Source organism: Panthera uncia, chromosome B4, assembly GCF_023721935.1.
Source record: "Panthera uncia isolate 11264 chromosome B4, Puncia_PCG_1.0, whole genome shotgun sequence".
Classification (NCBI taxonomy): domain Eukaryota; kingdom Metazoa; phylum Chordata; class Mammalia; order Carnivora; family Felidae; genus Panthera; species Panthera uncia.
The window spans coordinates 60,840,568-60,868,310 of NC_064809.1; the positions used below are offsets into that span (position 1 = coordinate 60,840,568).

At 39.9% G+C, this 27,743-nt stretch overlaps 1 protein-coding gene across 1 annotated transcript in view; it reads right to left on the minus strand.

The window, feature by feature from the left end:
* Positions 1 to 26,387, minus strand: part of OVCH1 (ovochymase 1) — a 63,249-nt gene extending 36,862 nt beyond the window's left edge. The window contains exons 1-17 of the mRNA XM_049626669.1: positions 26,327 to 26,387; positions 25,756 to 26,097; positions 24,987 to 25,150; positions 24,616 to 24,713; positions 23,681 to 23,850; positions 19,489 to 19,584; positions 18,487 to 18,638; positions 16,571 to 16,757; positions 14,541 to 14,628; positions 7,780 to 7,913; positions 6,452 to 6,592; positions 6,217 to 6,347; positions 5,150 to 5,243; positions 3,519 to 3,647; positions 1,361 to 1,454; positions 796 to 844; positions 268 to 476 (exon numbers count right to left, since the gene is read on the minus strand). Coding sequence (XP_049482626.1) covers positions 268 to 476; positions 796 to 844; positions 1,361 to 1,454; positions 3,519 to 3,647; positions 5,150 to 5,243; positions 6,217 to 6,347; positions 6,452 to 6,592; positions 7,780 to 7,913; positions 14,541 to 14,628; positions 16,571 to 16,757; positions 18,487 to 18,638; positions 19,489 to 19,584; positions 23,681 to 23,850; positions 24,616 to 24,713; positions 24,987 to 25,150; positions 25,756 to 26,097; positions 26,327 to 26,387 — 2,339 coding nt within the window. The remainder of the gene's footprint in view (positions 1 to 267; positions 477 to 795; positions 845 to 1,360; positions 1,455 to 3,518; positions 3,648 to 5,149; positions 5,244 to 6,216; positions 6,348 to 6,451; positions 6,593 to 7,779; positions 7,914 to 14,540; positions 14,629 to 16,570; positions 16,758 to 18,486; positions 18,639 to 19,488; positions 19,585 to 23,680; positions 23,851 to 24,615; positions 24,714 to 24,986; positions 25,151 to 25,755; positions 26,098 to 26,326) is intronic.
* Positions 26,388 to 27,743: the final 1,356 nt, after the last annotated feature.

The window sequence follows — 27,743 nt, forward strand, 5'->3', positions numbered from 1 at the left end:
CAATAGGTTTCTGCTAAAGAGAAACAGACGTGTGCTCAACATAATAATCAGAGATTACCATAAATGAGATGAGCAATTTCAAGATTTGATCAACATTTTCCTCACTGACATTGTTTAAGTAGAGGAAACGGCTGTATAGAAAGTCGTTGAAAGATTCCTGCTTTAGAATTAGTCTGGATGACTTTATTAGATAATTATACTTCTACCCTAGGCATGGCCATAAATACATGCTAAGTACGTTATTAAAATATCATCAGTTTCACTCACGATTGCACACAATGGGCTGCAGTGAGAATCCAGGTTGGGTTGAGGATGGCACCTCCACACTGGTGACTGCCTTGAAACCTCACACCCACCTGCCATGGCCAACAGTGGGGACAGGCTTCCTCCCCCACTACAGTTCTTCTGGAAAGCCATTGGAGACTAAATGGAGGGATGCCACAGATACCTATAGCAGAGAGGATGACATTAATGACCTATCCAACTGAAATAAGAAAGAACATACACCTCCTCCAACATACACCTCCAATTTCCAAATATCAGATGAGCTTTATAGAGATATCAACTCCCTAACATCCACCTCTGAGGAATCTGATTTTAAAAGCTTGCCTTGGTAACTCTGCTAAGCAATTAGGTTTTTAGCTACTGGCCTACAGAGTAATATTTACTCATTCATTCAATAAATAATTTTAGTGGTTGGTACTGCCAGGCAAGGTTCTCAATAGTGATGTTTTAGGTGTCGCTGATCTATCAGTGAATAGAATAGACAAAAGTCTTGGCTGTCATGGAACTTACATTGTACTGGGATGGGTTATTTTTGTTGTTGTTGTTGTTGTTGTTGTTGCTAACAGAGCATATAAACATATCCTTGTTTCTTCTCTCTCTCGTGGCATTTTCTCCTATTTACAGCTCCCTGTACAACTTTCTATTATAGCCCATCTAGGCCATATTGAATACATGCATATAGAACAATGAAAGATCATAATTTTTGACCAGATACTTCAGATTACAAGTAAGTTAAAAGTTGCCAGTGTGTGCTAAAATGAAACAAAACAAAAAACTTTGTTTTCTCCCTTTGCCTCAAAATGCATAATCATATATTAAATATGGATTCTAGGAAGATATTTTAAATATCAAGTTTGCACAGGTGCAAATGAGGACAAAGAATTACTCTCTGCACCCTTTTCTTCTAATCATAAAGCTTATTTCTTCTTCCCTCTATTTGTATGTGTATATGCAAACCCAAACAAAATTCTGGAAGTTTCATAGACCTAAATGTAAAACTCATTCTTCTTCATTGTAGAGTTATATAAAGGTAAAATGAGGCTTTCCAAAGAAGAAAGATTAAACAGGTAGTAACTATATGACCATCAACTCACCACATGGAATAAGTTTTGCAGAAGATACAAGATTGGTTTGAGGAGGTGATGTTGATCCAACTTGGTTTGAAGAGTCTATGGAGAAAACATTTTTTTAATTGAAAATATTTAAAGTCATCTACACTAGCTGACCCTGCTTGCTTATCCTGGTCAATCATAAAACCACTCTAATGTTGATTTCACTACTACAATCTTTCCAGTGCTAAATGCCAGATCCCATAGATGTGATTGGTTATATTTTTCTTAAATTCCTAGTGTATCTGACCCTTTTAAGCATTTCTTCCTTCTTTGGCTTCATTAAATTACTCTCTTGATTTTCTCAAAAAATCTACGACCATCTCTTCTCAATCTCAGTCTTTTTTTCAAGATCCTATCCTCCAGCCTGCAAGATATTCCACAAGGTATAGTTCATAACCCTATTACTATTCATTTGCATATATATGACTTCCACATTTCTCTCTTAAGTCTCTTTTCTGAATTCTAGATGTAGAATATGCTAGCTATATTCATCTGGATCTCCCACAAGCTCATACAAATCCACTTGTCTCAAATGAAACCAATTGATTTCAAGAGTCAACACGGTCTTATGTTTCTCTGTATCATTTAGTGGCTTACCATCCACCTAGCCACTCAAGCTAGAGTCCTCAGAATCATGCTGGAATTTTTCTACTTTATATATCACCTTTGCCACAACATATCTGATCAAGGACTACACCTAAAATAAATTCTTACAATGATTTATTCACTACTCTCCTTGTAAATTCACTAATCTCTGCCTAATCTTTGTCTCTATCTTCTACATTACTACCAACGTTTGAGTTCTGGCTCCACCTCTTGGCAGTTATGCATCTTTGGGAAAGCTACTTAACCTCTCTGAACTTTATTCCTTCATCTGTGAAAAGGAGAGCATTGTATAAACCTCTTAGGTTTGTAAGGAGGAATAAATGTGGTAATGCATGTGAAATGTTTAGTCTATACTTGGTACAGAGCAAGTAATCAACAAATGTTAGCTGGCTATCCTATCACTCTGGTACCTAAAACTGAATGCCCTGAATCCACCATGATATGGCTCTTGCCTCTTCTAACATTCCAAAACTTGAACACTGCCAAATTATTTGTAGTTTTTTGTACATCACCCATTCTTTTCCACACTAGGGTCTTTAAGGAATGATATTCCTTCCATCTTAGTAAAGGCTGCTTTATTTTCTAGAATGGCTAGAAAACTATGAATCCTTCAAAACCCTGAAATGTCCCAAAACAGAGACAGTCAATCTCATTTCTGAATTGCATTCTCTAATCTAAATTATCTACTTTTGATACAAGGTGCTTAAAGTGTTTTTTGATCATTGAGTGGATGTAGTTTCTTAGCTTCACCAGAGGTTCTTGTTAAAGCACAGATTCCTGGGCCCCATCACAGATCTACAGAACCTAAATCTTCAGGAGTGGGCACAGGAATCTGCAGTTAAAATTTTTTTTAATGTTTATTTAATTTCGAGAGAGAAACAGAGAGTGAGCAGGGGTGGGGCAGAGAGAGAGAGAGGGAGACACAGAACCTGAAGAAGGCTCCAGGCTCTGAGCTGTCAGCACAGAGCCCGATGTGGGGCTGGAACCTATGAACTGTGAGATCATGACCTGAGCTGAAGTCAGATGCTCAACCAACTGAGCCACCCAGATGCCCCAGAAATCTGCATGTTTTGGGGCACCTGGGTGGTTCAGTAGGTTGAGCGTCCGATTTTGGTTCAGGTCATGATCTCGCGGTCTGTGAGTTCAAGCCCTGCACTGGGCTCTGTGCTGATAGCTCAGAGCCTGGAGCCTCCTTTGGATTCTGTGTCTCCCTCTCTCTCTTACCCTCTCCTGCTTACACTCTGCCACTCTCTTTCTCTCATATAAATAAACATTAAAAAAAAAATGTTTTTTAAAGTAGGCTCCATGCCCATGACCCTGAGATCAAGACCTGAGCTAAGATCAAGAGTCAGATGCATAACCAACCGAGCCACCCAGGAGTCCCAGGAATCTGCATTTATATTTTGTCACCAAGGTGTTTCAAGCACCCTAAATTCAGGTAAACATGGCTAAGTGATCTTCCGTATAACTATTTTCACAAGCAAAAATAATTACTGTGCTAGTGCTTATCCTCACCTGAGAGCAAAAAGGTGAAACTAGCCTTGAAGCCTCGGAAGTTATTTTCACCATCACTTTTAAAATGAATCACCAGCATATTATGAGGACTGAGTATTGGAGTAGGGTTTAAGATCCCACAAAGTTTAGCTGTAAAAGTTTTGGGAAAGTTTGATTTACAGTTACAAAATTTTTTAAGTCAGAAAACAGAGGTAAAACATTATCTAATTTTTTCCCCAGCAATTCTGGTTTTCTTTAACTTTGGTTTGTAGGCACACTTTTCCATTATATGTGGGAGTGAAACACTAGTTTCAAGATAACTATGTGTTGTAATTTTATCTCATAGAAAAACACTCTACAGATAGAGAAAAGACATCTGATTTTTAGCATGCATAGAAATGTCAATTGACTTTTAATGTACACAGTGCAAAGGGGCGAGTTAAAGAAAATCCCAAACTTTGTATCCTCCTTTCAAAGGGAAGGTGGCTATGCTTTAATGTAAGTAACACCTGAAATCTGCTTCACTTGAAGCCCACTCTTATACAGATCCTATTCAGCTGGATGAGGGGGATTGTGCCTCCACTCAGCTGCCCTGAATATCCAAACATTCCCAACCCACCTATATTCCTGGGTCTCAGACCCACACTGACATCTAAGGGACAAATAATAGGTATATTAAGGGAGTGGCTGCACAGCTGGAAGAGATAACTTCTTATACTAAGTAAACTGGTAGGTCAAAATGGAAAGTATATTTGAAGTTTTCAAAAATTAACTTTTAAGATTCAAGTAGAAACTATAGTTTTGGTTACTTTGGTTACTTTTGGTTACTTTTTTTGGTTACTAGACTTTTCAGTTACTTTTTTTGGTTACTTTTTAATACAAAAAGGCATTTAAAAAATTACCTTCAGTAACTGCCAAAAATGTATTCAATGTTACTATTTCCTTTTTCCCTGGGACTTCACATTCACCTTCCAAATATTCTGAAACATTCTCCAAATTTTACATGTTTCTATTAAAAATCTTACTGGTGAGGGGTGCCTGGGTGGCTCAGTCGTTTAAGTGTCTGACTTCAGCTCAGGTCATGATCTCACATCTTGTGGGTTCAAGCCCCACGTTGGGCTCTGTGCTCACAGCTCAGAGCCTGGAACCTGCTTTGGATTCTGTGTCTCCTTCTCTTTCTGCCCTTCCCCCACTCGTATGCTGTCTCTCTCTCTCTCTCTCTCTCACTCTCTCTTTCAAAAATAAATAAACATTAAAAAAAATCTTACTGGTGGGGCAGCACCTGGGTAGCTCAGTCAGTTTAGCGTCCAACTTTGGCTCAGGTCATGATCTCATACCTGATCTCAGACCTTGTGGGTTCGAGCCCGGTGTCAGGTTCTGAGCTGACAGCTTGGGATTCTGTGTCTCCCTCTCTCTCTGCCCCTCCCCCGTCTCATGCTCCTTCTCTTTCTCAAAAATGAATAAACATTAAAAAAAATTTTTTTTTAATCTTCCTGGTGAATCCATTGTTGGCTCATCGGTTAAAGCTAAAGTTTTTTGACATGTGAGTTTCCAGAATAAGAAATCCTTATTCTCATTCAACTTTGTGTCACCCAAGGAGGCCAGTCAGTGTTACAACTACTCTTGTTCTTTACAGATGGAATGTTACCCACCTAACTCGTGCTCCTCTTCAGGATCACCATAAATCACAACAGCATCATAAATACAGTTCGGGCTAAATTCAGTGATAAAGTCCTCAAATTCCAACTGTGCCAATTAGAAACATAACCAGAGAAACGGTCAAGGAAGAGAAGAGATGAACTTTAAAAGCTTCCCTCTGAACATGAAAAGGCTGGCAGTTACCCCTCCTATTCTATTGACAGAAGCGTAAGTAATTGCAGCCTCTTTGGAGAGCAATTTGGCAATGACTATTAGGTTTAAATGCACAAGTCCTTTGACACAGAAAGTCCGCTCCTGGGAATCACATACATCCACATGTGCCCAAATACATGGACACAAGAATGTACTACCACTGCTGGTAAGGGCAAAGACTGGAAACCCACTAAGTGTATATTATTGGGACCTGACTTAAATTACGGAATATCGGGGCCCCTGGGTGGCTCAGCTGGTTGAGCGTCCGGCTTCAGCTCAGGTCATGATCTCACGCTTTGTGAGTTCGAGCCCCATGTCGGGCTCTGTGCTGACAGCTCAGAGCCTGGAGCCTGCTTCCAATTCTGTGTCTCCCTGTCTCTCTGCTCCTTCCCCACTTGTGGTCTGTCTCTGTCTCTCTCAAAAATAAATGAACATTAAAAAAATTAAAAAGAAAGAAATTATGGAATATCACACAATATAATGTATGCAGTTAATGAAAAGTGCTCTGTGGACTCATTTGGAAAGATCTTTGAGATCTTTTTAAGGAGAAAAAGCATTGCTAAGCAATGTAAATATATGCATGTTTCTAAATGCTCAGAAGATCTCCCTAGGGACACTCTAGTGTTGCCATTAGGAGGTATGATGGGTGTTAGATGAGAAGGAGGCCTACTTTTCGATGTATTCTCTTAAACTGCTCAAACTTTTAAAAGCACATTTATAGATCCAGATGTAGGTTGATATATTTATATATGGCGGCAAACTGAAGCTCCTAGTCATAATGGCAGTTTCATAGCCAGGATGAAGCAAGTTCTGCCTAACCAACACAGCTAAGCCCTCAATGAAGTAAAGATCTTCCTTAGCTGCTTACCTTTATAATATGTTTCTCTGGAGCACGAATGAACCAATGACACTTTACATTCATGGGATACGAGTCAGGATAACTGGCAGAGTGAATCATCCCTTCTTCCACCAATACAGCTACACTCCCACAGCCTGAACCTGTTGAAGTGTCAGGGAAATCCAAAGTGAATGGCCAAAGGCATTCCCTCTTCCTTATCCCCATATCAGATAAAAAACATCAGGGAGTTAAATATCTGAGATACCAGCTTCTGAGTTCTTCTGAACAGCAGTAAATGTAAGCTCAAAGCTGCTGCCACTGTTTTCTGGATCAGAAACAAATGTAACTGTGGCCTCACTGGTCTCAGTCAGCAATGGTGAAGGCAATTTATCTCCACAGACCTTACCTTAAAAGGAAAAGAAATTGAAATAGCATTACTAAAAATGTCACAAACTTGTTAATTTTTTTTCCTAATACTATGTTCCAGGAACTCTGTGTTCTCAACCCACCAAACTATTTACTGGTTAATTTAAGTTTTCCACACTGTCTGTATCTGTGCTTTTTCAAACTCAATCTCACATGTCTAAATTCTACTCATCCTTCAGGGCCTGACTCAAAGTCCAGTTCTCATAAACCGTCCTAAATACCCACTGAAGTAAGAGGTACCTTTTCTGAGTCACCACAGCACATTTCCTGTACCATGTCATTTTCTACTTTATGGTACACGCTTAGATAACTTATCAGACTGCAATTGCATTAGAGCAGAGACTGTTTTTACTCCACATATGTGTAGGACTTGATATGATATCTGGCACATAGTTGATTTTTTAACAAATGATTGGTTGAAAGAATAGCTCCTAGGTAAATTGCAGGCCTGAATGTGAAATCATTTAGTCAATGAATATTATAACCCTTAGCACAATACCTTATCTACAGCATCCTGTTGATTTGCAACAAGCTATTTGTCCTAATCATTGGCCTAGGGAGACCTAGAGACCAAGGTCTATACCAGCTCTAGAGATCTTCTATCAAGATGCTTAACACATAATATTTCAATTAAAGTTAACAATTATGCTTATATAGTGTATAAGTGGTATTCCACAAATGACCTGAAATGATCTATTGTCATGGGAGAAAAGAACATTATAAAACAATGTGAAGTTCAATGTGTATAGTTATTATGTATAAATGAATATACAGTACCCCAAAATGTTAACAGCATTTATCTCTAGGTGGTAGGATTTTTAATGGTTTACATTTTCTTCCAGTTACTTACCTGTCTTTACCAAATTTGGCAAACAGGCACCCACTTTTGTGATAAAACCAAAAAACAAAATAGATGTTGCCTTGAAAGGAAGTTTCTGATAATTGTGAGATCAAAGTCATTCAAAACTGCTACTCAACCTGAGAAGGGAATAGCTCACTCAATATGCCAGTCATTGGTTCCTCTCTTACCACACACATCTGCCCCTTCAGGAAAGGGACAGCATATAAAGCGTTCTATGGCAGATATCTAACTTCAGGTCCCTTTGCACATCTTCAGTTGTTCAGATACTCTAACATGACAAGAAAAAATAAATGTAACATACGTACTAATAAGCACTCCATTGCTTGATTGTAAAGATATATAGCCATGGTCACAACCAACTTGATTTTGTATGTCTAAGCTTGCAAATTTTATCAGGATAATTTTATCTTCTGGTACCATTATTTTCCACATACATAAGCTAGACAGGGGAAGGTGGAGAAAGTATAATAAATGGGACAGTCAAGTGTGACAAATAAGATCTAATATATGGGCTTTAGCTCATAACTTACCAGTAACAAAAATCATAAAGACTATTAGAAGATAAAAGGCAATGGAAGTTCCTTATGTAAGAATAATTTGTATAGGTTCAAATTGCTGGCATTTATCCAACAAATAGAGGCATTAATTAGAGAGTGGCCGGAAACCACCCTTTAAATTTCATTCAGTTATAAAATGCTAGGATTCTGATCTGTAAATTGAAAACCCTAAGATTCACCTCTTTGTTCTAACTTATTAGCCTAATTGAAAATTCATAGTTTTCACCCAGAAGTCAAATTATGGGTCATGAATTATGGATTGACCATGCTGCATATGTTAACTCTAACCAGCCACATCCTCCAAGGTCAAGCCTGGATCTCAGTCCCTGCAGGTGCAATGTCACCTCCCTAACTCCCAGTAAGGTCAGCTGTGACCTTTTATTAACATCTTTAGAAATATGTCTAAACATTTGGAAAGGAGTCTTACATAATTTAACACATAATCTTTTACTTTTATTTTCCTACACGAATTTGTATTATTAAAGAAAAGAAACCCCAGCAGACCGTATATCCTTAGCATCTTTTGTGCCTCACATTCATTGGGCTGCAAAGCACTCTTACCTGGAATCTAACATGTCAGAACAAACCTCTTTCTAAAACTTGGCAGTCTTTCTCAACAGACTTAGACCTTTTTTTGTTGTTGTGTTTTTTTTTACATAATTTTTTTGAGTTTATTTATTTTTGAGAGAGAGAGAGACAGCATGAGTGGGGGAAGGGCAGAGAGAGAGAGAGGGAGAGAATCCCAAGCAGGCTCCACACTGCCAGCACAGACCCCAATGCAGGGCTCGAACCCACAAAACCATGAGATCATGACCTGAGCCAAAACCAAGAGTCAGACAACTTAATTGACTGAGCCACCCAGGCACTCCATCAACAGCCTTAGACCTCTTAACAGTATCACTGCCCTCTAAGTAATAAGTGTTCAGGACTGTAGGAGTTATCCAGCTTTTTAATGCCCTGTTTCCAAAAACCAAATGTAACAATTCTTACTAAATATCTTCTCAACCAGAAACTCCCTGCTTTACTTTTTCAAGTCCATCATCTTGAACATCGAGGTCAAAATAGGCTGCTTAAATATTATTAAAATCCCTCTTTAAGCACTTCAATTTATAAAACAATAAGCTGTCTAAAATATTACAAACTCACTTTTTTAGGCACTTCAATTGAAAAAGCACTCCACATCTATCATCCTTATTGAGGCTCTTTATAACCCTCTGAAGTGGGCAGGGAGAAATTACTCCCCTTATTCCAAATAAGAAAACTGTCATGATATTAAAAGACTCATCACACCTCACACATAATAGGAAATATAGGTTGGTCTTTATGGCTTCCAAGGCAAGTACTTTCTCCTGTTCATCAAATTATTGTCTACCTCAAAATCCCTACCTCAGTGATAGAAAACAGATTTCAAATCATAGGCCAACCTGGTTTGTTGTTAGTGACTGCTGTGTTGCAAAGGATTCTGAGGTCTAATCAAGCTAAGTGAGAGAGGATTACCAAAATTAAGCTTTGACTTACCTATTCAAATGTTTATTGAGCATTATTATATGCCAGGCACTGTTCTAGGCTCTTAGAAATGCAATGTCTCCCACAGGCATGGAAGGGGAGAGATGACCTGAGTGTCCTTTATCTGCCAGGTCTCAGAATCTAGGTACCACCCAGCAGAATAAAGATAGGCTTGGAGGAACTGTGTAACTCCTTGCTCCTTCTTCATATTATTTGTTTCTATCTTAACATTAGTTAATTAACTCCATATTCAATTAATCCTTCTACCATTCTCAAGGCTGCTTAGCATAATGGAGAAATCACTAAGATGCAGATTGATTCCGTATCGCATTACATTTCTAAAGCACATGTTTTTTCCTCCACATTGGAACATTCCAGAATCAGAAGGTTCTTACAGTATAGTCTTACAATTAATTCTTTTAGACTTAGATGGACACAGTTCTTGCAGAGAGGAATGATCTCTGGCCAGTCACCCAGGAGCACTATCAACTGCATGCTACTTACGTTATTTTCAGGTGTTTCAGACTATACGGGTGGTAGGAATTTTAGACTACATACCTGCATAAGTATTAGCTTGTGATTCAAAATCTCAGAGAAGATCTTTACCCGTCTCTACACCAGTGTCAAGGTAGGGGCATGTAGCTTTCCACATGGGTGGGCGTGTGCCTGGTTTAGCCTTACACTGAACCTACAGCTTTTGGTGTCCCATCTTTATTTGAAATCTCCTGATCTTGGGTATTTTTTATTTCTTTGTTGAGTACATAAAATAACAATTTTACAACCAGTTTGTTTTAGATTTGCTGAAATACAGTATCAATTCATGCTAATACTGAATTGTAAAGTTGCTGAAAGTCTTCCCATTAATCTCTGGTTGATTCATTTTAGTCCTTACATGCTATTAAGTATCTTCACTATTTAATCTCAACTTCATCCTCTAAACTTGAAGCAGCTAAAACCTTACAATTACTAAGAAGACATCTAGTGTAAATTCATTTAACCTTCCTATAGGTAACCTGAATTTTGTTGTTGTTGTTGCTTTCTCAGGAAAGTGATTATTCTTCATTTTTTCCAAAGCTAAATCTTCTTTAACTGTTGTGTTCTCATGAAACATCTTTCATGTATTTATACATTTCTCTTGACTCATCTTACTCTTTCTTCTGCTCATAAGCACAGTTAAGCCTAACCCACCCACCGCAACACAACAACAACAAAAAACCCTGCTTCTCTTGAAACCTGTCCTACTATCCCAAAGCCACTGTCCTGTCTTCCTCTTTCCCTTCACTGTTAACTGTCTCCTCATCTGAAACAAGGGCAGCAAACCCTCACTCCCATGCCTCCTACAGGTCAAAAACCCTCATGTTAATTATAAGGCTCTCTCTCTCTCTCTTACAACCCACATTTTCAACTCACTATCAAATCCTGTGGTTCTATCACTTTTCACCTCCTCTACCATTGCAAACCTGGTCCCAAGCCATCGTGCTTACCTGGATTATTGGTGTCGATACCAACGACACTAACAGGGCTCAGCTCTTGGTCTTTCCCTTCCAGAGTCTATTTTCTTTTTTTTTTTTTTTTAAGTTTATTTATTTATTTAGAGAGCATGAGTGCACAAGCAGGGGAGAGGCAGAGAGACAGGGAGAGAATTCCAAGCAGAATCTGTAGGGCCATTGCAGAACCCAATGCAGGATTTGAACTCATGAACCATGAGATCATGCCCTGAGCTGAAATCAAGAGTTGGACGCTCAACTGACTGAGCCATGCAGGTGCCCCTATGGTCTATTTTCAATGAAACAACCAAAGTGATCCTTTTTAAGTGTGTCAGATCATGTTCCTTGTCTGCTCAAAGTCCTCCAATGACAATACATCTTGTAGTAAAATTCAAAGTCCTTCTTATGTCTTCTAAGTTTGACCATGCTAACCATGACCATTTCCACCCATCACTTAGCTCTAGTGCTTTGATTCTACTGTTCCCCAGATATACCAAAAAATTTCCTGCCTCACATATGCCATTCCTTCTGCAAAGAATGTTCCTTCCCGAGATGACCATATGATTCCCTCCCACATCTTATTCAAGTCTTTGTTCAAATATCATCCTTATAATTAGGCTTTTCCTGAGCAACTTCTCTAATATTGCACAACCATCCCACCTTCTTGCTATGGTTTTCTGCATAGCGCTTACCACCTCCTACTATTATTTATAACGTGATTTGTATTACCCCTGTTCTCCATTTTCCAACTCGTCTCCAAAGGAAGCATTTCTGTCTTTCATTCACTGCTTTATTTCTAGCACCTGAAACAGTGCTTGGCACATCTTAAAGCTTTGATAAAAATGTTTTGACTATTTGATGAAGGAAAGATACCAAGTCTTCAACAACCACTCAGCCAGTTATGAATATAGCTCCTGATCCTACAATTCTACTCAATTAGCTGCCATATCCAATGACATTTTATCTCACCTCATTTTGCCTTCTGCAATATCTAACACTGATAACAACCGTTTTTGCCTTGAAAGTCTTTCCTGCAGAAATCTCTTCAATACTTCATTGTCTAAGTTGAATCACAGGTTCTCTTTGTTTGAGGGTAAATTGGCTGTCATCTGCATGTCTCTTAGCCCAATGTACAAATGCTTTCTACAACTTCACCCATAACCATCCATGCTTTGCTCAAATATCTACTTATAAAGGAAATTCATTAATCCTGAGGAAGGCCATTAGATCTCAGAACTCTTTCAAGTTAGAAACTACCTTCTATTGCAAGGTGCCTGAGTAGCTCAGTCAGTTAAGCGTCTGACTCTTGATACTGGCTCAGGCCATGATTTCGTGGTTTGTGGGATTGAGCCCCACATCATACTGCATGCTAACAGTGCAGAACCTACTTGGGATTCTCTCTCTCCTTCTCTCTCTCTGCCCCTCCCCCCCCAAAATGAATAATATAAATTAAAAAAAAAAAAGAAACTACCTTATATTGGATTGAAATCTGCTTTCTCCTAACCTTCCAGCTCCTTATTCTCAGCTCTGCACTTCACTGGAGCAAGTCCAATTCTGCTTCTGTAGTAGATCCTCAGACAAGACAGTTCCTTCCTCCTCTCAAATCTTCTTTGCATCAAAACCATTCCTGGTTCCTTCTACCATATCTCCCAAGATATCATTTCAAATTTCTTTCCATGTTAGCCATTGTCCTTCAGATAATTTCTAGCTTATCAATGCCTCTTTCTAAAGATTGTACCTGGAGACCCCTCCCAATGCCCCTGCCCAGGACTCTAATAAAATAGGACTCTCACTCTTATTCTAGATGCTATTTTCCTCAAACTTTAAGCAAAAATGGCAAAGCCTTTATTGGTATTACATTACTAGGTTGACACACAGAAAATCAACTTGAACTTTTAAAAATTTTATTTTAGAGATAGAGTGTGCATGCAACCTCGGGAAAGGGGGGAGAGAGGGAGAATCATAAGCAGCCTCCATTCTCAGTACAGAGCCCAATGCAGGGCCTGGTCTCATGACCCTGGGATTATGATCTGAACTGAAATCAAGATTCAGACACTAAATCAACTGAGCCACCAGGTGCTCCTCAACTTAGACTTTTAAGCCTTTTAAATATTGGCTGAAATTAAGCCACATTATTTCCTTTCTATATTTACAACAAATATCTACAGGTCATTAAACATTCATTTTATAAATTATAATCTTGCCACCATTTTAGTTTCCCATTGCTTACAGCAAAAAAATCTAACCTTCTCCTCATGGAATTTAAGACACTCTATAACTAAGAGCTAACCAGCCTTTTTATCTTCATTGTCCACTGCTATACCAGTTTTTATTTATGCTAACATTACTGTCCAGCTGTCCTGTGACTCACACTGTCCAAACAACCATGATATTCTCTACCTCCCTGACATTTCTTACACATTATCCCCTCTACGTGGCATGATATGTTGAAATCTCTTAGACACTAGAGCTACAAACAACTACATGAGCTATAAAATTATAACTATCCTTCAATGCGTACTTTCAATACTATCCCCTTCACTAAAACATTCCTACCTCCATGTCTCCCAACCATGGTATAAACACACACATGCCTCACAAACCACTGCAATGCGAATTAGTCTTTCTATTTTCCAAAATACCACCCTACGCCTGGGTAGTGTGGATTATAAAGCTTATTGGTCTTGTTTTACAGTATAGTTTTTTATCCAGCTCTTTCTTCTTACCAGATTATAAACTCACAGAACTATGATCTACCTTTGCATATCTTTTAAAAAAAATTTTTTTTAACGTTTATTTATTTTTGAGACAGAGAGAGACAGAGCATGAACAGGGGAGGGGCAGAGGGAGAGGGAGACACAGAATCTGAAACAGGCTCCAGGCTCTGAGCCGTCAGCACAGAGCCTGACGCGGGGCTCGAACTCATGGACCGTGAGATCATGACCTGAGCCGAAGTCAGATGCTTAACCAACCAAGCCACCCAGGCGCCCCTACCTTTGCATATCTTTAAATGCTCATACAATTTTTAAAATTCAGAACACTTGAGGAAGTGAAATACTTGCAAAACTTATTTCTAAAGCTTAAAGATATCTTTAGAGGGGACAGAGTATGTAGAAAAAATTTAAAGACAGTGAAACATATTCATCTCCAGCTATTTCCCATCTTCTGGGAAATAAAATATCACCATTATTACAGAAATAAGTAGGAAAGGATTCATCACTAAATTCCCGTAACAATCTCACTAGCAGATGCTTTCAACATTGGATATTTGAAAACATCAATTCAGATAAGCTCCAGTCTTAATACTACTTGTGCTGATGATTTGTATTGGTGGATAGCAGAAATACCAACCAGCAAATGTTTGCTAATCAGAAAATATCAGATGAAACATATAGACTTTTATGTTAAGCAGATTAAGAAATTGAAATACTAGACAAAATTCACAAAACATAGCCCCTTAAGTGGCCTGATATTGGGGGGCGGAAACCCAAGAATCATCCTACCTTGGATACATACCAATTATGAGAACAGCTGCTTTCTTTGGAATGGTGGTAACGAACCTTCCCATTTTCTCCAAATAACACTGTTCTCTCAGATCTACAATCTTTCAAAATGTAGAAAAAAAGTTGATTATTTACTTCAGCTATGAACAGAATTTCAAGATATAGGATACATAGCTTGAAGCTTTGTAATTTATATAATTTATATTTATGGGAATGCATGTTTTTAGATGCTTTGACCTAGACACTATACTTAGATTTCACTGAGATAATTTATAAATCATAATGTTCTTTTCTTTACCCAAGTTCTTCAGATTTAATATTTCTTTATCCAGCTTTTGCAAATCATGAGTCACATCGAGGTTTCAAATTTATATTACATGGCACTAATATGGCTTTCTCCTCCATCTCTCACTAGGATATCCTGGGTTATAATAAAATACCTTTGTATAAAAATACTAAAGTAAAAGTTCACAAGTTCTATATTTAAATTTTTTTATATTTAAATTTTTAATGTTTATTTTTGAGAGAGAGCAAGTGCACAAGTGGGGGAGGGGCAGGGAGAAAGGGAGACACAGAATCTGAAGCATGCTCCTGGCTTTGAGCTGTCAGCACAGAGCCTGACACAGGGCTTGAACTCATGAACCATGAGATTATGACCTGAGCCGAATTCAGGTGCTTAACTGACTGAGCTACCCAGGCGCCCCGAAAGTACACAAATTTTAGCAGTGACATGTCAAGTCTCTATCATGCACTCAGCAATTTCAAATTCCAGTGTCACATTTTAATTGTTGGAAACTAGAAGAAATAGGCAACTGTGGCATGAGAAGCTTAGATGATGTTAAGGAAGTATTATTTAAATAAATTGTCACATTGTGCTATTATTTGACTGTGGAATTAACCATTACTGGCTGATTTCATTGCCATTTTAAAATATTGTTACTGTTAACCTTTGTTCAGGGCTTATTAATCCTTTTAACCTTCTCTTTCAGGTGATGAAAACTGAATAGAATTGCTACCAGGAGAGACTCTCCCTGTGCAGTAATGTCAATGAACAGAACACTTTCACTCTGAGGTCCAAATCGGAGTGGCAAGCCTGCTCTAGTCAGAGGGAGCTCTGGTGCTCAGTTGGACCAGTTAACAGTGGTGCTTCTCGAATCATCAGCAAGGTGGCTGATCTTGGACTGCAATGAGGGAAGGCTGGAGGGAGCCCTGTGCTCTGACCCTCTGGCTCCCGGCCTTGAAATGACTTGCTTCTTGTACTGAACTGCTTGGTCCTGTAAGTTGTGTGTCCTCACTCGCTCTGTTCTGCAAAGGCTACCCTCTTGCACAGGTGCTGTCCCTCTGCAAGGCAAACCTTGTATCCCTTGGGACTGAGCCCCTCTGCCTTGTCCTCAGTGCTCTGACAGCTCTCAGGGGCTTAGCTCACCTCATCTTTCATCACTGGGCCAACATACTCCTCTGTCTTCCCAAATAGTAGGAAAGTTCCCTGAGGACAGGCTTGGCATCTCCAGATCCACATTTGTTTTCCTAATTCTAGATTTTAGTGCTGCAAAACAAAGTAACCCTCCAAGGCCTCCCTTATTTTCCCCACTGTTGTCAAGTAAAATTAACAAAGGTGAGTGGGGAAAATGGGAGGTGAGTAATTTATTTTTAGTGCTCTAAACTAGTTTAGAGGAAAAAGGTATGTCACCTGGATAAATGAAGCAAGAATCCTTTCTCAAAGACTATTTTTTTAAAAATCTCATCATTACAAAAAAAGACCCATATCTCATGAAAATCTACATGAACATAAACTTGAAGATTCAGGCTCTGTCCAAGTTAAGTTCAAGTTAAACTGAAAGAGATCAGTTCTCATGAATTCAGAGATTTAAGTTTATATACATTGGATTAGGAATTGAAAACCAGACAAAGTCATCCTTTCTTTTACAGCTTAGTTCTGATTATATCTGCAACATATCAGAATAACTACCCTTGAAATAAGCATGATCAATTTTTGATTTAGAACAAAAGGCAGAAGGATGAATTCACAGAAATTATACCTACCTGTGAATGTGTTCTGAGTGATAAAATCCACCAACTCAAACACCTTGGAGAAAATGCCAGGTGATGCCCTTCTATGGTTATTTCTTAAAGGCCAACCTCTAGTCCAACCAGCTCCCTGGGAAGTTATCCCAGCAAGGACCCAGAGTCCATTGCCTCTTCTACAAACAAATGGACTTCCAGAGTCTCCCTTTTATGGGACAGAAAAAAAATGAAACTTGAAAATATTCACGAGTTAAAAGTATTTCAGCACAGGGGCGCCTGGGTGGCTCTGTCGGTTAGGTGTCTGACTTCGGCTCAGGTCATGATCTCACGGTCCATGAGTTCGAGCCCCGCATCAGGCTCTGTGCTGACAGCTCAGAGCCTTAAGCCTGTTTCAGATTCTGTGTTTCCCTGTCTCTCTGGCCCTCCCCCGTTCATGCTCTGTCTCTGTCTCAAAAATAAATTAACGTTAAAAAAAATTAAAAAAAAAAAAAAAGTATTTCAGCACAACAACAAACAGCACTCATCCCAAAGAGAGAAGTAGTAGAGGCATATATACCCACTGGTTACTATCAATCAACATTTTTTTTATCCATCTTTTTGCCTCTTCATCATTAGTTTCAAGGTACAGTCTTTTTGCCCAAATGTAACCTCCTTACAATTAGTGCCTGCAATCTTGTTGAGCTAACACTTAATTTCTCTCTTGCCCCTACTTGTTTGTGAACAACCACATGCATTCTGCAACCAGTGAAAGGAGCAGGGGGAATTGACAGGTACATTCTTCCACTCTACTTTGCCATCTGGAATTGCTAGGAAAGACTGGGTCATATCCAAGCCTACAGCACCAGTGAATTGAGTCAAGTTCATGCAATGGCTGAAGGCTCTCAGAACAGAGGCCTAATTTTGTCCCAGGGTCTACATGTATAGGACTGTTGGTTCTCAGAGTAGAGGATAAAGAACGCATGATTTTAGGATCCTTTCTTTAATAATCCTTCATAATAATGTAGTGCTTTGGGAACATGGGTCAATTCTGTGCCGGACTAAACCCTCTTCAAAAGGCAGAGAATTGAGGGTTTAACCGCCTGCCCCCCAAAGGATTGCCTCTCAAGGATGCGGACAGGATAAAACACCCTTAATCTACCTGTGTCCCAATTTAGAAAGTGGGATAATTGTAAATTTCTATCTCTTCCCTTCCAAACTCTCCCCGCTCCTTGTCCTGTCACCACCTGCCCCCTTGCTCCAGAACAAAAAAGTCAAGAAATTTTCCAACAGATAATTTTAGGGAGCTTCCTACAGCAGTTTCAAGCTGCTTGCTGGGGAAGAATAAAAACTCCCAACTCCTCCAATTAAAAAAAAAAGTGGTTTTTCAAGTAAATTATCTTCTCTATCTAAAACTTAAAACTCATGTCTTTCACAAATTGGTCTCCTTTTCCTCTAACTTGTGAAGATCGGTCTTCTTTATAAGCTACTGTAGTCAGCCTTGGGAGGTCATTCACAACATGTTTTAACCAACAGTTACTATAGTTGTGCCATCTTTGGTCAAACATTGTACAAACATTGCATTCTGCACTCAACACTTAAAAAAAGTCACAATGTTTAACAAAAAGTGGAATGAAAAATAATTCACAGACAGACCTAATCAGATAGAGCCAAAGTGCTCTTGCACCATTCCATTAGGTTGGAAATGTTGAACCCCCCCTCCCCATCTTCCCTCCTTCCATCTTCCCAAAAAGAGGGGTGGGGGTAAGAATGGGCACGGAACAGGAAAGAATGATCTCAGGCCAGGTCAAGTAAACCTTTTCAGTAGAAGCATGGTGGAAAGATGAACAAAAAAAGAATGTTGAAGCAATTATTCCCCAAAAGCAGCTCATGGGAAAAGGCAGAATCCACTATCACTTACATGATACTGAATAACTGGGCTGGCTTATGCTTTTTACCTGGCAGGCCTCCTTTTCCCCATCAGGAAAACTGGCACACATCATGGTACTCCCCAGGAGAGGAAAATTCATACCCGTCAGCACAGAATTACACGTTCTGTCGTCCATGATGGGAAGCTCCACTTCTTGTAGGACATCTGAATACTCTGATGCTGTGGAGGTGGACTGATGAGTTAGTCAACAATTGTCCTCACTGAAACAAATCAGTAAGAACCCTACAAGTATAGAACTATTTGAACCATGTTTAGGGGCACCTGGGTGGCTCAGCTGGTTAAGCATCCGACTTTGGCTCAGGTCATGATCTCACAGTTTGTGAGTTCGAGCCCCACTTGGGGCTCTGTGCTGACAGCTCAGAGCCTGGAGCCTACTTCAGATTCTGTGTCTCCCCCTCTCTCTACCCCTCCCCTGCTCACACTCTGTGTCTGTCTCTCAATAATAAATAAATGTTAAAAAAAAACCTATTTCAACCATGTTTAATCAAAATGTGGAAGTCCTTTTGTAAGGTATGAATTATATTCTTTCCTAAAATCAGATATGTGATAAAGGACATTTTTTTATTAGCAGATTTTTTTAAGGTAATATAGGCAATTGTATCTTTCCTAACCATATACTTCAAGTTTTCCTAAGTAGAAAACTTTAGTCAATAAAGCAGTATTTGTGAAATTCTTACTTTTGAAAAATCATAATATTAAAGACAAGGAAATTTAACTATTGTGACCATTTCCTGATTATCCCTTTACTGTATTCTTCTTCATCTGTCATAGTTACTGCTGGTTTTCTTTTTCTGACACATCATAACCAAAATGGTCAGCAGAAGTTTTATGTTGAGCCTTAGATACAGACATTTTTATGACGAAAACAACAAGAAATTCTCACTGGATTATAACTCGGGAAAAAAACAAAAACAAAATAGGATAAATATATTACTTGTGGCCAATACAATTTCTGCTTCTAGTGGGCAAAGAAATCTAAAACTACTATATATTTTTTGATGCCTCTTACTCTCTGAAATCTTGCACCATCCACTGGTCATGCAAAGAAGCCCTGCTTCAAATTTATCATCTTTATGGGGAAGACAGATTGGCTGAACAGCAGTTCCTGGAAAAAGAAAATTTTAAGGTTCCTAGATAGGCAAGTGATGCTGAATATATTTAGAAAAGTAACATCCAGTTGTTTTCATGGCTTCTACACTTTCCCTCTAAATATAATATTTATATATATTTTAAGTTTTCCCCTCTCATAAAAAACTATCCATATTTGTAGAAATTTAGAAAAATGCAGAAAAAGTAAAATAGGAAGAACATAATCCAGTGTTATACACACCACCTTGACCCTCCAAAACTAACATTTTAGGGTATACAATTGTCCTTTTTTTTTTCCTTCCAAGATTTTATTTAAATTCAAGTTAGTCTACATATAGTGTAGTATTGGTTTCAGTATAAGTCAGTGATTCATCATTTACATATAATACCCAATGTTCATCCCAGCAAGTGCCCTCCTTAATGCCTATCACCGATTTAGCCCATCCCCCCACCTACCTCCCCTCCAGCAACCCTCAGTTTGTTCTCTATCATTAAAAGTCTCCTGTGGCTTGCCTTCCTCTCTGTTTTTATCTTATTTTCCCTTCCTTTCCCCTATGTTCATGTTTTTTTTCTTAAATTCCACATATAAGTGAAATCATGGTATCCGTCTTTCTCTGACTTCTTTTGCTTAGCAAAATAAACCCTAGCTCAACCCATGTCATTGCAAATGACCAAGATTTCAATCTTTTTGATGTCTGAGTGATAATATTCCATTGTATGTATATATGTGTATGTATGTATCTTTTTTTATCCATTCATCAGTTCATGGGCATTCCATAATTTGGCTATTGTTGATAGCGCTACTATAATGCTATAAACATTGGGATTTATGTACCCCTTTGAATCAGTGTTTTTGTATCCTTTGGATAAATAATAGTAGTGTAATTGTAGAGTCATAAGACAGTTCTATTTTTAACTTTTTGAGGAACATCCATACTGTTTTCCAGAATGGCTGCACCAGTTTGCATTCCCACCAACAGTGCAAGAGGGTTCTCCTTTCTCCACATTCTCATCAACATTAGTAGTTTCCTAACTTGTTAATTGTAGCCATTCTGACAGTTGTGAGGTGGTATCTCATTGTGGTTGTGATTTTTATTTCTCTGATGAGTGATGTTGAGCATTTTTTTTCATGTGTCTGTTAGCCATTTGTAGGTCTTCTTTGGAGAAATGTCTGTTCATGTCTTCTGCCATTTCTTGATTATTTTTGGGGTGTTGAGTTTGGTAAGTTCTTTATAGATTTTAGATACTAGTCCTTTACCCAGTATGTCATTTGCAAGTATCTTCTCCATTCTGTAGGTTGCCTTTTAGTTTTGTTGATTTCCTTCACTGTGCTGAATCTTTTTATCTTAATGAAGTCCCAATGGTTCATTTTTGCTTTTGTTTCCCTTGCCGCCGGAGTCTAGTAAGAAGCTCCTATGGCCAAGGTCAAAGAGGTTGCTGCCTGTGTTCCCCTATAGGATTTTGATGGTTTCCTATTTCACCTTTAGGTCTTTCATCCATTTTGAATTTACTTTTGTGTATGGTGTAAGAAAGTGGTCCAGTTTTCCCGACAACCTTTGTTGAAGAGACTTTTTTCCATTGGATGTTCTTTGCTGCTTTGTCAGAGATTAATTGACCATATAGGCATGCGTCAATTTCTGGGTTCTATATTCTGTTCCACTGAGGGTATACCCTTGTTTCTAAAGGATAGTTTCCCCTAATGGTAATCCAGTACTACTATGTGGCAAGCATTTTCTAGACTCCAGTAAATTAGCAGAAAGATAAATCCTTTACATACAAGGGTGTGTGTTGGGGTAGCAGGAATGCAAATTATAAATAAAATAACTTATTTGGTTGTTAGGTAATATCACTCCAGAAAAATCAGAGTAGGGTAAAGAAGATCCAAAGTCTGGGGATTAGGGAAGATGGCATGGGAAATGTAGTTTTAAATATGATAGTCATGGCAAGTGCCTTTGAGTAGATAACATTTCTTTTAATTAGGCTTCATACCTAGCCTAGAACCCAATGCCGGGCTTGAACTTACCACCCTGGTATCAAGACCTGAGCTAAGATCAAGAGTCAGACACTTAATTTACTGAGCCACCCAGGTGCCCCTGAGCAGATGACATTTGAGTCAAGCCTTGAAACGAAGTGGTTATCTGAGCAGAAAGTATTTCAAGAAAGTAAGAAACAGAATGGAAAGCCCCTGCAGTGGGATAATGTCATATATGCTTGAGAACAGTTGGCCAGAATAGCTGGAACAGACTAAGGAAAAAAAAAATAGTGAAAAAACAAACAACAGGCTAGATCTAGGGCTAAGAGGACAGAGATGGCAATTGATAAAAATATTGATTTCCATCTGAGTGTAATGAAGAACCACTGAAGTGTTTTGAACAGAGTGACATAATATAGCCTAGATTTTAAAAAGTATTATTCTGGTTGTTAGGTTAATAATAATTAGGCTTTCAAAAGAGAAAGCTAAAGACAATTTAAGAGACCATTAAAATTAACCCAAGCAAGAAAGGATGGTAGCCTGGAACAGGATAGTAAGAGTAGACCGGGCGAGGCAGAAGCCATGGGACTTGTGATGGATTAGGTACACAATGTGAGAGAAAGAAGAATTAAGACTGAGTGCAAAATGTTTAGCTTAAACAACGGAAGGGTAGAGCGGTCATTCATCAAAATCAAAGGCTATGGGTAAAGTAGATTTAGGATACAGGGGACAAGATTCTGTTTTAAACATATTAAGTTTGAGATGCCTATTAGCCATCCGGGTGGGTGACCAGTAGGCAGTTAGTTATACGACTCCTATTAATCCCAGCAGCATGTGTGATAGGTAACATTTGGGTTAGTCTTCAAGCAGATGGTGTTTACAACCTTGAACCTGGATGAGAATACTAAAGGAGGGCAGATAGAGAAGAGGTCCAGGGACTGAGCACTCCAACAGAGGTTACAAAGAGGAGGAGGTATCATCATAGAAGACTAACAAAGGGTGCAAAAAGAGGTAGGAGGAAAACCAAGGGACTCCTGGAACTCAACTGAAGAAAATTTTTCCAGGGAGAGTATGAGCCAGTCTGTCTAAACTCATGCCAAGCAAGCTGAGGATTGAGAATTTACCTTTGAAATTTAGCAACATGGAGGGCAGTGACTGTGACAAGAGCAGATTTGGTGGCAGGTCAGGGTGAAAGTCTAACTTGGATGTCTCACTGATATCTCAGACCTAATACACACAATTATGAGAACTGAGGAGAGGAAAACGACATACCTCCCATAAGTGGAACTTCATAGCTTTTCTATAAAGGGGAACAGGGAAAAGGGCAATAGTTTCTTTTGGTCACAGGTGATGGGAATTCCAGCATCTAACTTGAATGAGGCTTGCTTGCTCATGATTACAGATCCTTCAGGGAACCTTCCATCCAGAGCCAAGATTCAAGCAGGTAAGTTTCCTGATACCCTCACTTTATGTGCCATCTCTCTCTCTTTTTTCCCCGTCTTTCAAAGCATCACCTGTTGTGAAGTCAGGGGTTACATGGGAGACACAGATCAGATTCACCCATCCCCCACCTCTCCTGCCATATAGGCTCCTTGCATGACAAGTTAAAGCTCTAGGTTCTTTAAAGATCAATGGGATGCCTCAAGGGAAGTGGCTTATTTCAATGCCTGGCCAATTCTTCTAGATTTGTGCTCCTTCATTGTTTTGGGTCACGGATCACTTTACTTTTTTGCATTAAAAACAAAAAGATTTTAAAATTTTTTTCTAAAATGTTTAGATTACCTGTGCTCAGTGTCAGATATCTGACACATTATCAGTGTCAGATAATGAGGAGAGAAAGAAGTCTCTGAAAACATTTTCAAATGTCCCAAAGTCCCAGGCTGGAGCTGAGTATAAGTCTAGAATATAGCCCAGTCAAGACAAAAGACTTAAAATGCAGATTAAGTTAAGCATATAGAATTTGTGTCTGGGACTTTCAATCTTTACAGTGCTTTTATATGTTATAAACAAAATTTTAAGAAGGACAAAACTTAGCTATTCTAATAGTACCAGATATACACAGAAATTAATTGTTAATTGGTACAGAATAAAGCACAATTTTCTCCTACATTTTTAAAATATGCTAACTCCCCTTACTTACCAAACTTGACTTTGTGTTTTAAATACAGCAGTGCAATATCAGAGCTCATATATCCAAGTCTATTGTACTCAGGATGGATAATCATTTTTGAAACAGGAATCTTCTGTTCTTGTTTACCCTCCGGAAAGAGGTTGTGCCCCCCAGTCACAGTCAGACTCTTCATTTGGTTCCTAAAACCAAAGAAAAATGTTCCAATAAGTATAGCTGTTTCCCCCAGGAAAGATGGTCTTGTTTTCACTCACTTAAATGAAAAGTGATTAATGTAACTTGAAGCATTTCTAAGTCTTCAAAGAAGATGTACCTTTATTGATTACTACCAACTATCATAATTGCCTATAAATTATAGGGATCTTTAAGTCATGGCTTTCCATCAGAGTGTTTACATTCTGTGAACCCTTTCCCCTCTCAACAATTGTAGTTCTGCATGAAATATTTAAGGGCGGCCTCTTTTTCTTTTTTTGTACTAGTCTATATATGCTCTGTTATTTTTAACAAGATATAAAAGTTGTTCCTAGAACTGTCCTTTTCTTATTATCAGCATCTCTCTTAATCTGGCTAAGTATCGGTTCTTTTCACAGTATTGTCTTCCTCCTAATGACTGAAATTCATATTAAAACGTTGGAGCCTCCATTTAACAATAAATGTCAATAATTTATTTGAACAAGTAACCATCGCCCCCACCTCACCACTAACTCCACAAATTATAGAGGACATCTAGGATCTCTGGGGTCTCTAATTAGTAGAGTAGGAGGCACAGGAAATCTTGAGACAGATAAAGGTTTCCTGGGATCAGGAAGGTCAGTGAGTGGGTGGACCAGGTGGAAAAATTCAGAAAGGGATGGGGATTGAACTTTGCAGGGTATTTAGAGCTTCAAATCTCTCAGTCCCATTGCTAGGAGCCAAGGTTTGATAAGTAATGGAAATCCACAACTTACTCATTGAGGCCAACCAAGCAGTGTGCTGCTGTAACAACCAGATCATCTTGGATCAAGCTTCCTGCACAGAAACGGTGCTCGCCTAATTTTAGGGAGACCTGCCGAGAAGAAAAGTATGAACACAACTAATATGCATCTCCCCGTGATGTCATCTCCTTTAGAAACACTTGAAGTCAACTCTCCTTGTATAACATTCTTAAGTTACTGATACAATTGGTTAGGAAGAGATTTCCCCCGAAGTAAACTTTTTGGCAGACAGGGTTGAATGGGCTTAAGAGAAAATCACCTGTTAACCAGAGCTGTGATATCGGAAACCAGAGGAAAACGTCAGCATTTCTCATTCAAGAGCTCAGTGCTTTGGTTATCCTGACCTGCCACGGTTGTCCACCAACTGCTGAATCCCTCCAGCGAGTACTTCCAGAGAAGAAGCCAGAATCCAAGACAGTTGTCCTACGTTCGACATCAACAGCAGGGATCCCACACTTCAGCCCTGTGTGTGAGAGCACCGGTGTGTGTGGGCACGCACCCGGGGCACCTCAAGTCAGGATTCCCTTGATCAAGACTCCACCTTCAGATTTTCCTGGCCTCACACAGATGTTCTGATATCACCGAGCAGCAGACTATCCCTCTTTTTTTTCTCAAGATATTCCCAAGACTGTCCCACAATTACCCCATGTTGACTAGAACTTGCCTCAGGACTCCCCTGCCTCTTTATAGCCTGAGCTGCCTTAGGGAGTCCCCGGGGGGTTGGCGGGGGGGGGGGGGGGTGCAGGATGAGCTCGCTCCTTCTGGGGATCCATTTGGGGGTTACTCTGGGAGGGTGAGCATTACGTAAATTAGGTGGTCATAGAACACCATATGTTACTCAGAAAAGAGACATTTGGCTTTAAGTTACTTCTAATTGGCGATTGTTCCGTGGAGAAGGCGCCTTAGCATAAGTGCCTAAAGCCTTGAACTCCAGAATCCAAAGAATTTCCAAAAGAAAACCTGGCGCAGGCCGGTCTTTGGGAACTTCTGGGCCTGTACCGGCCCCTCACCCTTCCCTCTCCGTGGCCGAGGGAGTAACGAAGTCTCTCTCCCTCGCCAGCACTCAGCCCTGGGCCGCAGCCTCGGCGCCCAGGGTCCGGGGTCCGGGCTCACCTAGGCTCTGGGGGAGGCCGACGGCGAGCAACAGCAGCAGACCAGCCCCAGCCAGCGTCCGCATGGCCCCCACGCGCCGGGACTCCGCCCCGCTTCCTCCCCCGCAGTTGCGGAAAGCGGCGACAACAGCGAGCCCCGCGGAGCGCCCGCCGCGCTCTTCACTACTGCGCGGGCGCCAATGAGCCGCACCTGCGGCGCCGGCCGGCTCACAGCTGTCTCGGCCCGCGCTCAACCCACGCGCGGCCGCCCCACGTTTCACAGCTACCCGCCTTCTGGCCTCGAGGTGGTCGCCGCTCACAGGTGTGCAGAGGGCCCTACCGTCAGATCCAGGTGATCTGGAATCTGATCAGTGGCCTGGAATGCTCAGCGCCAGGGAATTCTGGCCCAGACCAGGGAGTGTGGCCCAAACCCAGGGGTGAGGAAGCCCCCCCGACTCCTGGAAGCTTACTGAGGCATTAATAGCACTGCCCCTCCTCCTAAGAAGCTTGTGGAAGCCTTTGACATTCAAGAATTTCAAATAGAGTGGGTATGAAAGAGCTGGGTATGAAAGACAGCTGTTTTACGCTGTCACCCCTTTTCCGGATGGTTGTGTCATTAGCTTCAGTGGAATGGGCCAAAGCTGTAGGATCCATCATTTAACATCATTAAAATGAATTCATCGGTAATACTATCATGTCAGCATTATTTCCCATAAATATTACTTTGTAATACGTTAGCTTGAGGTTGACAGAGGAACAAAGCCAGAATTTGTAATGTATGTATGTTTTATCAAAAAAATTAGAGCAAAGCTCGTGGACATTCTATATATAACTAACACCAATCTCCTAGGCCCAGTTGTCTTCTGTGAAAAATAGAAATAAAAGCTCCTTAAGGTAGGAGGTATACAGATTAGGGAGATAGGCAGTAGACAGATGGACAGGAAAACAGAAGATAGTCAAGGTGGAGGGAATGCAGGTACAGGCAGGTGAGAATCAGCTGGGGCAATGACCCCTGTAACTGTAGAAGGTAGCAGAAGATGAATGGGCACCTTTTGGTGAAAAGCTAAAAGAATGTAATTGGCCCTGAAACTTGAAAGTCTCCTTCTTATCTCATGAACCTAAAAGGGTTTCTCGGATTTCTGTGTCCCATCTTACAACATTAAGAAGCATTGTCCGATTAGAGGCACACGTGGTTAAATTAGTAGAAACTAAAGTAAAAACATTAGTTCCTCAGTCACACTAGGTATATTTCAAGGGCTGTGGCTAGCGCCCACCATATTGGAGAGCAGATACAGGATACTGCCATCATCACAGATAGCTCTATTGGACTGCACTGCTCTTGAGAATAAATAGCAAGGACCATTTTGTTTATTTATTTTAAATAAAGACGCCTTGGATAACAGTTTTAGTAGATGACTCCTGTGTTTGGGGCTTGGGTGTCCAGGGGACAGTTGGGAGGGAGCTTGGTAAGGTAAGCAGCCTTTCTGTGAAAACAAAGCCCTGCACCACCAGGGCTCCAGGCTTGAGGACTGCAAAGGAAATCCGCAGGTATGGTGGCTGTCTGACCAATGCCCCTCACCACCTCACCTTTAAAGTTTGCTTTCACTGTAGTGATCTTACAAGGATTATCAGAGCCATCCCTTGCCCCAGGGGCAAACTACTCTCCAATAAAAGCTCAGACCCTCCGGATGGACCCAAATACCTCTTTCTTCTTAGCAAGGAGTCAGATTAAAACCATTACAAAGCTGTTACCAAACAAAATGGGAGAGGGAAAGAAAAATGCTCATGTGATGTGCAAGTATAGTTGGACCCACAGTGTTCAAGTTCATGGCTAACCTTTACATGGGGCCTGCAGACTCCGTCAGTTTGCACTCTTCTGCACATGATGCACACACAGCTTTGCAGGATACTTAGTGATTTCTTTCATACCCAGAAGTCTCCTTGGGGTTGGGCATGGTCTCATTTCCTGTAACAGAATAGCTCTCTTTGTTTCCAGAGTTCAACACTCAC